Below are 11,501 nucleotides of genomic sequence, written 5' to 3'. Positions count from 1 at the left end.
CGTCTAACACTAATAATCATAAATCCCACATAAGACGGTACCATCTCTTGGACACGGATGAAGTCAGAATCAACTGACCCGGTAACAAGCTCATATTTGGACCAACTTTACTTTCTGAGTTGTGGCAAATCTGTAGGGCATGAGTGAAGTGGACGGGCACGCTGAAAATAATAACATAAACAGGAATTTTGTTATAGACCAATCCAAATACTAGCGCAGGAGCCACAAAGTCAACAGATCAGTCGTTTAACCCCGATCCAAACATCTCCACCAAACGGAAATCAACTTCGGCCGACCGTTAATTAGCGTATCGACACCTGGGCGTGCCTCGGCAGACAAATATAGATCTATAGTACTCTCCAAGCAGAGCTAGGGTTTTGGCTGGTTTTTAACGTGTTTTTAGGCGTTTTTGTCATGCCTTCTACTTTGTCATCGTTTTTGTTGTGCTCCAAACCCAAGCTCTGCCGGCAGACGCACTGATCAATGCCTAATAAACCTAATCACTCTAACACATTACAAGCGTTTCACAAGTAAGTGCTAAGCGTGCCAGACCAGGGACGGGAATCTCTCCCCCCCGCGCCGCAGAACTTCCGGCCCGTCTAACGGTCGTGGCCACTGACCCGAATCTAACGGTCTCTGTGTCACCACCAGCTGGGCTGCGGCATTTAAACCTCTTCTGCGTTGTATTTTCGTTTGTTTTCGTACGTTATTTACTTACCTTCAAATGGAAGGAAGAGCCCAGCGAGCAGCAAACGACCTCTGGGGTTTCCCAAGTCTAAAGGAGTCTCAACTCGAGGCCATCTTGGCCGCCGTGTCAGGAAAAGATACTTTCGTTGGACTCGCGACCGGCCACGGGAAGAGTTTATGCTATCAAATTCTTCCGAACATTCTACTGCAACCTTCCATCGTTGTTGTGATATCTCCTCTCATTGCACTCGTCAAAGATCAGGTAAGTCATATCAGCATTAAATACTTACGAAATGTTTGATACAAATACATACAAAAACGTTACGACGCCGTGCCGACTGCCGTAGTTTAGTAGCCGTAGTACGCCCCCCTCCCCACTATGCCGATACATGTAGATACATTGTCTCCACTTGATCGAAACTTCGAAGATTTTTTGGGGGGATATAGCTGATAGGAAATAGTAGGAATAAGGATGACACTCTCAACTAAAAAAAAGGAAGTTCCCCCACTTTTCCTAGTAACTGTTTTTTCTTCCAATTTTGTATTCCCTTGCGCACATGAATAACAGTGATGTTTTTCTGAATGGAATTAACTTACTGCTACAATGCTTGCTGCTACATAGAATTATACTGTTACATAAATAGAAGAAGTTCGCCACTGACATTAAACCGATGTAGAGGACAGCATAATGGATTGACACTTTGCCATTGTATGTTTGTTTTGTCTATACCACTGAAAAAGTAACTGAAAACAATGTACTGAATTAGTATTACTGAACATACTCTTTATACATAACGTTTTTTTTTATTTCAGATACACCGATATGAGAGATCCTCTGGGTATAAAGGAGTACATCTGAAGACACCTGAGGATATTCTACGATATATGAACACACCGCAGGACAATGTTCGACTTGGTAAGCAACGCAAATACTGTATACATATTTGGATACAAAAAGACTACTGTGTATTCTTTTATCCACACCACAGGTTTACGAGTATTACAGTGTTACCACATCAGTTGGTTTCAGGTATGACAGAAAAAAAATGTTCAAAAATAACGTTGGATAAAGTGGTACATGGTCTTTTTTAAAACGTGTGCTGGTAGGTCCGTCTGTCCTCTTGAATTGAGTAGGCAAAATAAAAATAATTCAGACGAAAAACAAACACAACTTTTGCACTGGACACAAAAAGGATAAACACCTGAGTCATAGATACATTCTTCAATGCATTACATGTGCTTCGAATGAAAACAAACACAACTTTGGCATTGGTCACAAAAGGATAAACACCTGAGTCATAGATACATTCTTCAATGCATTACATGTGCTTCGAATGAAAACAAACACAACTTTGGCATTGGTCACAAAAGGATAAACACCTGAGTCATAGACACATTCTTCAATGCATTACATGTGCTTCGAATGAAAACAAACACAACTTTGGCATTGGTCACAAAAGGATAAACACCTGAGTCATAGATACATTCTTCAATGCAAACAGTTACATGTGCCTCGAATGAAAACAAACACGACTTTAGCATTGGTCACAAATAGGATATGAACCTGAGTCATAGATACATTCTTCAATGCAAACAGTTACATGTGCCTCGAATGAAAACAAACACGACTTTAGCATTGGTCACAAATAGGATATGAACCTGAGTCATAGATACATTCTTCAATGCATTACATGTGCTTACAAGTTTGTGTAACACTAATAAAGTAACTTAATGTGACTTCCACCACAGTTTTCATGGCGCCAGAGCAAGCTGTTTCACACGAGGGAAGGCAGCTTGTACAGAACCCTCCCCTCCCGATAGCTCTCATAGCTGTGGATGAGGCACATTGCATACATGAATGGTAAGTTATTAATATTACTGACAAAATAAATTATTGCTTTACTGTAAAGGCTGGATCACTATTGCATCTGTTGAACTAGATAAGAAATTAGATATAGCTATCTTGGCTTGCCATGGTGGGAATGAAGTAAAGCTTGGGTCATGGTACAGAATAAACATTGTGCCAACATGTTTTCAAATCTCAAACAATCTTCCTTGTGTGATCCATGATACTTTTACACAAGTGATATAATGAAATTTTGGAATAAAGCAATAAATGAGCTAGACAGTTAATAGTTCAAGAGGCTTAGAAGCATGCCCACTGACACAATTTTGCACTATAACACTTGTCTTATGGTAGTTATACATGAAACTGAAAAATAAAGAATGCAAATACACAATATCAAATCATAATGGGGGGGAGGGGAGCTGTAAAAATAGTTGCAAAAGCCAACCTTCTCTATAGTTCTCTTCTTTTTAATACTCCTAGAAGTCCTTGGAATTAATATAAACAAAATGAAAGTGTGCATGTTATTTCATCAATAAGGGGTGATGCCTTCCGGAAGGACTTCAAGGAACTAGGCAGCCTCCGTACCCTCTTGTCTCTGAAAGTGCCATTTATGGCCTTGACTGCCACGGCTACCCCTGCTGTCTTGGAGACTGTGAAGAGCACCCTCCACATGGACAAGCCCGTCGTTGTGAAGGGCAGCTTGGACAGGCCTAACATCCACCTTCAGGTGAAAAGCATCAAAAGTACAAAGGTAAGTTTTTTTGCTCAAACATTCAAATCTAATTTATCTGCCAACTTTATGAAGGAAACAGTAAAACTGACATTAAAAAAGGCCTCAAGACAATACCTATGCCTTATGATCTTTGACAGCTTCTTTAAGAAGAGTTATCAAAAATTTTAGAGACATGTGGAAAGGGTCAATTGCTCAACTCCTCATTTGAAACTATACAACCATGATTAAGTAAGGAATAAACAAAAGTATACCATGCACTCTGATACTGTTATGTTGTGTATGGTCATGTTACATGCCAATTTTTAACCTTTATCAAACAGGGAGACCTCCAGCCTCTAATCCAGCACCTGGTCTCTGCTGAGAGGGTGGAGGATGTGAAAAAACACCTTGTCTACGCTGGCACCAAGAACAGGTGCATGGAGCTGTGGAAAGTCATCCGGAAACCATGCAGTCATTCAAAGAGAAAAGTAGTGAGAGCATTTCATGCTGAGATTTCCACCAAGGCCAGGGATGAGATCCTGGAGGGGTTCAGGATTGGCACCATAAGAGTGGTGGTGGCCACTGTTGCTGTTGGCATGGTAGGACAATACTTTTTTAATATCTTAGTAGGAAATCATGTGGTGCTTACACCAGAATAATGGAAAATGGTAAATAGATTCTGGTCATTCATCACATGATTCCTACCTAAACTTTTGTTAGTTTTAAATCTGATTATGTTAAATTTTGCTGTATTAGCTAAAAGCAGTTTCATAAAGTTCACCCCGCTTCCTGCCTATGACCTTTTGACCTTCCTCTATATCAACTGTTAAAAGCACCCCATGCCCTCCATATGATGTGGCTTCTTGGATAGGAAGCAAAAACACAAACCCACAAACTCAGTCATCAAAAACAATACTAGAACTACTAGAATGAACTATTGTGTATAATGCTAATGCATACTTATGTATGTCACATAGGGCATCGACATTCCAGATGTGCATGGGGTGGTTGTAACGTTGGGTAACCTAAATTCGGGATTTTTCCGATAATGGTTGACTGAAATGAATCTAGCAGAACAATAAACCATCCTTTTTTTCTATTATTCTGTCAGTATCATGTACTATCTTTGCACTAATCATATATATGGTAGATTTTGTCTCTAGTCGTGCTGACACCATAATATTTCAACTTCAAACTACCGTCCGCCGCACGCACAATTACGGCCCTGTCGGACAGGGGGGCACATTAATTCGGGAGAGAAGATTCGTCTGGAATATCTTACCGCTAATCACATTTTATACAGCAGCTATTCGTTCTATCCTTGGCTTGAGGAGAGTGCTATGGATATAGACGTGTCCAAGTAAAAAAAATACACGAAAAAACGGCCGTACCGCACACATCAGGCCAGTTCGGGAACAACCCGTGTGTTGAGTCGGTAGAACTTCACTCAAAGTCGGCCCATCGTCATCATCGGGCAACGTGTAACGTTACATTATTCATGGGAAGTTAGCTGGATGCCGTAGCAATGGTAATACCACTATGTCCATGTGTTCCTTGTTGTGTTAGGAGCAAACTTTGAGGAAAATATCTTCCTCAGTCCACTATCACACACAGCATTTAGACAAAAAGTGTTCCTCACAAACCTTTGTCGTCTGATTGACAACAGGATTCTGGTTAACAATATGGCGGCGGGAAAATACACGTGCCGTAGGTTGTAGCAACAGAGAGGAGTTTTGATGATTGATCACACTTAGAATCCAGTTGCAGGTTAGCAAAAGAGATTGTAATAAGTTGTCTTATAAATAATTGTGTTTAGCAGGCAGGAGATGTGACATTTGTCTTATAAACCAGCGAACAACCGTGCTGGGTGGTTCTCCCACGAAGCCCCCAGACTCTGTCAATAAGGGACGGAGAGTTTTTGACGTCGCCAACTTCTAATGCATGGTTATCGAAGCTTTTAAGCCAGTGTTCTGAATACGTTAGTCTATCTGCTTTGCATTGCTGGCGTTATAACTGATTTTGCATCTAGCACATATCCCTAAATACCCCGTTGTCGAAAAATCCCGACTTTAAGTACCCCACGAATTTAGGTTACCCAACGTTATACCATGTGCCCACTACCATTGGGCAGCTGTATCAGGTAAGTTGTACCAGTATGTACGTATATGTATAACCCATGTATTCATCCTACGTATTGAAATTGACCTCTGCCATTTCATAGCTTTTTTTCAATCATTCACTGTTTGAAATGTGATCAAGACTGGAATGTTTAGTGTGATACTAAGAATACCAAGCGAAGAACAACCAGGAAACAAGCATTTAAATTAACATGGCCATAACATAACATTTTCTATAATTTTTTTATAATTTTCTTTATATCTCACCTAAGAAATTACCTGAGACAAACGATTGATTTTTGTTTCAGGAAATAGGGAGGGCTGGCCGAAACGGTGACCAGGCTTGTGCTACCATTTTCTATGGTAAAGCTGACTTCAAGCAAGCAGACCAAGAGGTTGTTTCCTTTGCACAATCCAAGGGCTGCCTACGAGAGGAACTACTGAAACACTTGGGCCAGGACTTGGAGGATCAGCCTGAAAACTGTTGTAGCCCTGAAGATGATCAGATCGACCCTGAAAATCCAAGTCATTTGAACTTCATTTTCTCAAAACGTAGAAATGTAGAAAACGATGAAAACCAGGAAAACCAGGAAAAACCAAAGACGGCCTACAGAAAACAGCGCCAGGATACGGGAATGAAAGACCAGTTAATAGCCAAGCTGAAAGAGATGCGGGACGAGTGGTATCGGGAGAGGCCAGCACTTCGACTTTTTGGGCCAGAGGCGATAATGGCTGAGGCGACAATCTCTAGTATCTCATCAAAGTGTCGTGCCATACACTGTTACGAGGACTTCCAGAAGACCAAGGTCAAGGGAGTTCCAGAGGACAAGGCAGAGGAAATTCTGGCTGCCATCAACCAGCTCTTTCCAGAGGCACCACCACCTAGGGGCCGCAGAATAGCAGTGGCAAGAAGACGCACCAGGGGTCCTGGTGTCAGGAGAGCCCTGCAAGACATAAGTAATGTAGCATAATGATATAGTACAATACATACCTTTTACTCATCCATAAGCACAGCTAAATCCACCTCAAGGTCAGGATCCACCTCCGCGGCGTCTGCGGCATCTTCCTCATCGTCTGTATCTTCTTTGTGAAGGTAGTTGTCCAGCCATTTGTCCACTGTGATGCGTTTCAATCCCTTGCTGACAGGATCGTCAAACTCTTTGCCAAAGAACAGAACTCTGCCTGGAGTCGGTTGGTACACTAGCCCATCACTGATCTTCTGTCTCATGGAGCGTATGTCAGCCTCAGCGGATGGTGAGGTGTGGCCAACTGTTTGCCTTGCCTTGAAGACCCTGTCACAGAAGCGCCTTGCCTCGTCGATGAGAGGCACGGCCAAGGAGACCTCCTTTGCATGGCGCAGTGTTAAGTGCCCACCTGAGGATTTCAAGACTTTCTTCAGGAGCCTGAAATCAAAAACAAAAAACTGCTTTAGAAGAATGTTTGTTTGCAGAATTTTTCTCTCCATTGCCTCGCTTCTTGTGTGGAGAGAAGAATAAAAAAGGAATGTAACATGTCACGTTTCATACACTTAATTTTTTTCTTCAAAAGGATATGTATTGTTATAGTTTAAACGACTATGTTAATAATGTAAATGCTATGCAGATGTAAGTTCATGTTAAATCATAATGTAAATATTGTAAATTGTGAAGTGATGGTGCAGCTGCTCTATGGAACAAAATGCATTCTGCATTCGAAAGTCCATTTTGATATCTATATATGTGCCAATATAAGTTTGGGAACTACTTTAACTGTGTGCCCCAGTTATGTTAGGTTGCCTGTTGAAGTTTCTTGCATTCAAACTTGATACTGAACAAACTTGGCCAAAATCATAACTCATACAGTCTTGCCAGAAATTGTGTATATGTAGTATAATAAACGTATAATAAACTTACTTGTTGTAGTGCTCAACCAGCATGTCTACTGGTTTGCCGTGCCCTTCTCTTGAGTGAGTGTTCACTCCACGGTTGTGTGTCAATACATGAGCCGTTCTTGGCGACCAGTCAGCCATTAGATTGGCAAGGTGATTGGCAGCTTCAGTACTGTACTGCGTCCGTTTGGTGCCGAGGAATGTTGGCAGCCACCACCGCCAGTGGGCGACTACCGCTGGGCCGTCTTCATCCCTGAAGGAAACACATATTTGTATGTTAATGTGCATGTTTTCTATCATCTGGCCCAGACTTGGATTTGAAATCATTCATTCTTTAAGCTCTTTCTGAATGACAAGTAGACTGTGCACACAGTTGCTCACAAGGAAATACAAAACTGCTTTATAATGACTGGTCAGAATGCGCAATAAAGCAACATTGTCATCATAGGTCACTGCTCTAAGCGAAAGCTGTTTTTATCAAAGCAATCTGTAATAATAAACCACAGCATGAGAACTCAGACAATAATGCATAAAATCTTAAACCACAAAACAGGGCTTCTCACCTGATACACTGCCGTAGATCTGTGTACAACATCAGATGGTATAGTAGTGATGTTGTACACTCGAATGCCGCGTCATCTACCCTGTCGGCTGAACATCTTTTGAAGATGTATTTGGCCAGGAAACTCTGGACGAGGCTCTCCAGCTCCTCTTCCGTCATCTCTTCTACATCTTCGGAGGGACTCCCCATCTCAAGATGCTGAAGGAGTGCCGCCTCAAGGTGGGCCTCACAAGCGTGATGCAGGAACTCGTCCAACGGATTGAACTTTTTGCCTGGGAAGAAAAAAGCAAAATAGATATTTTATTTTATTCAAAATAGATATACATGTATTGTCATGAAAATACATTCACATACCCTTATATGGGCATGACCTCTACATTACTTGTTGCAGTGGCTGCAGAACACATATGATAGATGAACTTACAAGATGAATAAACACATAAGACAGATGAACTTACAAGATAATGATAACTACAAGGATGCATGCACAGTAATAATAACCAGCTATGTGGAATTCTGTGATTTAAATGTATGGAGAAAATGTAAGGAGAGAACAAAATCATAGAGTACAAACCTAGACTGTCAACAGAACGTCTGTTCACCACATCATTCAGATGAGCCAGTGAGCCTACATTTTTGGGCGATGACCAGTAGGCCAGAGCGATACATCTCGCTGTTTCCCACAAGAAGTGGAAGTCACCTGTGAAAATATTATTTGTTGATAATAACATGTATTTCAGCTGGTTGCATTGAATGGAAACATGGACAAAAAGTGGTGGCAAGGAAAACTACTGATTAATTTGGAGTGTTTCCATAAAGACCCCGTAACCTTATATGAATTTCCAAATGCACCGGCACAAATAAACATCTCATCTCACCTGGACATTCTTTTGCCCATACCAGTCTCTCCAGTCTGTCCACATCATCCTCCCTCAACCTCCTTGCGCCGCGAATGTTTTTACAAGTGGCTTGGTCGCCAATTACCTCCTGAAGACAAGTTATGAAACCAATGTTATATTATGCATAATGGGGTATTCTTACAGGAATGGTGCCTAAAACAAATGTGCCTAAACAGTCATACTCATAGGCATTTAAAACTTACAGGGTTGTAGGTTGTCCACAATAGATTTGGAAAATTACAGACAAATCAAATTGATGATGAAGAACCAGGGAGTATATATTTACAAAACAACAGAAAACATCACTGACATTCATGGCATCAGTCACAATATAGAAATTAAAAAAATGATCTAACTATATATCTAACCTGGTCCCAACAGTTATCCGCAGACATGCCTGCCTCCTTAGCAAACTGCCGAAGTATGTGAATATTGTCTGCCGTTGTAGCCTCATTTGCTCCCATCAGCTGCACCGGCCTGTAGCTCGAGGGAGGACTTGTCCGCTTCTTTGGTGGAGGCCTCTTGTGTGCAGCAAATGCTTTGAACTTATTCGAAAGCAATGCCTTGATCCGGGCACCGAATCTCTTCTCCAGCTTGTCCATTTCCTCTTCATCGAGGAGAATGTCCTCAGCCTTAAGGTCCCCACGTCTTCCCTGTAAAAATGTATCAACACATGCCTTTGTACAGTATGAATCTAACATAGAAATACACGTAAGTGGCCAGTGTGGAATCACTAGCACAAGAAACATCAGACATCTCAAGTCCTGCGGGACGCCGCTATATATGGGTTGCACATTATAAAGCCTGTATGTGGGTCCCGTATATGTACAGGTTGGAGGTATATTTCATCACACCGCAGTGAAACCCACCGAATGCGGAAGTAACTATACCACAGCAGGGCAGAAAAAGTCGAGGAAAAATGATCTTATTATGAATTTAAAATCATGACATGAATTGCATCGAAAGGACAGAAGAACAATGGTTAACTGCTCAGCTTATTAAAATTCGTACCCTCGGTTCTCTTGACAAGCCCTCATCAGGAACGTGTCTCACTGGAACCGTAATCCGAGAGGTCCAGTTCTTCATCTCAGAACGATGACCTATAATAGTGAAGATAAACTAGATACGTAAACACATGCAAACTGGTCCATGTACTGACATGACTGGACTTAAATCATTATGTGAAACCACATGTGAAATAGAAAATAAAGAATTGAAATCACTTCCTGATACTTGAGCCTTGAAATAATACACGTTTGCATTGAAAAGGTGTTTGCATTCTGAACACAGCAGAAACAAGCTGTAAGATACACTATATATAGATGCTCAGGAATGAACAATATCTTTCTATCCCTTTCTTTGTGTTCATCATTTGTAACAAACTAAGTGTAGTAAACTAATTAGTGGACAATAAATAAAAAAAATGCACACTTTGTCACTGTTAACATGTATGTCTTACAAATGCTCATACATTCTTATATGCTATGTTACATGGTCACAAGTTCACTATAAATGTGAATAGATAAAAGATATCAAAAGTATTCTACTGTAAACAATTTTTACAACATACCCTTTCGCACCTGCTGGACCTTCACCATAATGTTCACATTGTCATATGCCCAGATTTCACCATCTGTAGGTAATGGCTCAGCCATCTCGATGGCAGCATTGTCTCTAATGATTCGCCACACGTTTCTGGACGACACCCCAACGCCGGCATGGTTCAGGAGAGTCAATAGCTAGGTAGAATAAAAACATTACACTTAGATTATTATCTTATCAAACACTACTCAAATTAGACAACAGTTAAGAACTAGGCTTCATCATTCTTTGTCCAGTCGATAGTAATTCTTGAACTCTTGAGAGCTTTGGTTTGCTGTTTACGATATAACTGTCAAACAGATCTATAGTTTAAGAGTGAAAAATGTACATTGTCTCACAGCCATTGTAAGAATAGCTTTCCAGTGAGCTAGATACATTTCCATTTTCCAAAGCCAAGCTGACTTTTGATATTTCCAAATCAAGACTAATTATACAAACAAAAGAAAAAAATGAGTATTGGTTACATACCTGGTCATTACAGGTCCTTGCCAAATACCCAAGGGTCATGATCGTCTGTACTCCTGAGGTCCGGTGGCTGCGGTGATTGGCGATTGTGGAGATGATTAACATGGCAACGGATTCTGATCTTTCCCCTGATGCTCTTATGTATGTTGGAGATGTAAGTGTTCCAATCAGTCTATGAAGGGTTGGAGCATGTGTCTCGAGGTAGACTGTTGTATCTTCCACGCTAAAGTTCCGGATATCTGTAATTGTTTTCACTGGTTTTGACAAGGGACTGGTAGAGGAACATAGTGCCTTCATTTCCAAATTAAGCTGGTTATCTAGGGTTACCGGATTCAGGAGAGCAGCTGCTTTCCTTGCGTCAGAAAGCTGCTCTCTCAGAATCCGGTTTTCTTCCAGCAGCCTGACAACATCGGCATTCTGTAGTGTGGCAGGTGTGGGAATGGCACTTGGCTGGGATGGAGATTGAGTCCATGGGAGAGGACCTGCAGTTTTTTTTTTTTTTTTCTTTATTGTTCTTTATTATATTTTCACTGATAAATATAACAATCACACAACAGAAAATGAAGAACCTCCCTTAAATATTGACCTATCCAAGTCAAACAGCCACATTGTAAACTTAACAGCTCATATAATATGATTATTATTATGTCATTACTAACGTTATTCATATTGGTTATCAAGTCATTACATATCATTTTATCACATTACATATCATCTTTTCATATAAGCATTGTATCATTA

At 40.9% G+C, this 11,501-nt stretch overlaps 1 protein-coding gene across 1 annotated transcript; it reads right to left on the bottom strand.

The window, feature by feature from the left end:
- Positions 1–967: 967 nt before the first annotated feature.
- LOC136425812 (uncharacterized) lies at positions 968–11,243 on the bottom strand. The gene is made up of 10 exons (XM_066414754.1): positions 10,764–11,243; positions 10,264–10,432; positions 9,705–9,793; positions 9,062–9,346; positions 8,673–8,781; positions 8,369–8,494; positions 7,796–8,066; positions 7,258–7,485; positions 6,357–6,768; positions 968–3,257 (listed from the first exon to the last, which is right to left on the bottom strand). The coding sequence occupies exons 1-9, from the start codon at positions 11,055–11,057 to the stop codon at positions 6,360–6,362; spliced, it is 1,980 nt and encodes a 659-aa protein (XP_066270851.1). The 5' UTR covers positions 11,058–11,243; the 3' UTR covers positions 968–3,257; positions 6,357–6,359.
- Between the last annotated feature and the right edge of the window lie 258 nt (positions 11,244–11,501).

This window comes from Branchiostoma lanceolatum, chromosome 19 (genome assembly GCF_035083965.1).
Source record: "Branchiostoma lanceolatum isolate klBraLanc5 chromosome 19, klBraLanc5.hap2, whole genome shotgun sequence".
Taxonomy (NCBI): Eukaryota; Metazoa; Chordata; class Leptocardii; order Amphioxiformes; family Branchiostomatidae; genus Branchiostoma; species Branchiostoma lanceolatum.
This window is presented reverse-complemented; position numbering and strand designations above follow the sequence as displayed.

Excerpts from the sequence above, each read along its gene's own strand:
- LOC136425812 (XM_066414754.1), bottom strand. The coding sequence starts at position 11,057 with ATGAAGGCACTATGTTCCTCTACCAGTCCCTTGTCAAAACCAGTGAAA. Across the intron at positions 9,347-9,704 it reads GCTTGTCAAGAGAACCGAGG|GGAAGACGTGGGGACCTTAA; the intron begins GTACGAATTTTA and ends ACATTTTTACAG. Across the intron at positions 8,782-9,061 it reads CGGATAACTGTTGGGACCAG|GAGGTAATTGGCGACCAAGC; the intron begins GTTAGATATATA and ends ACTTGTCTTCAG.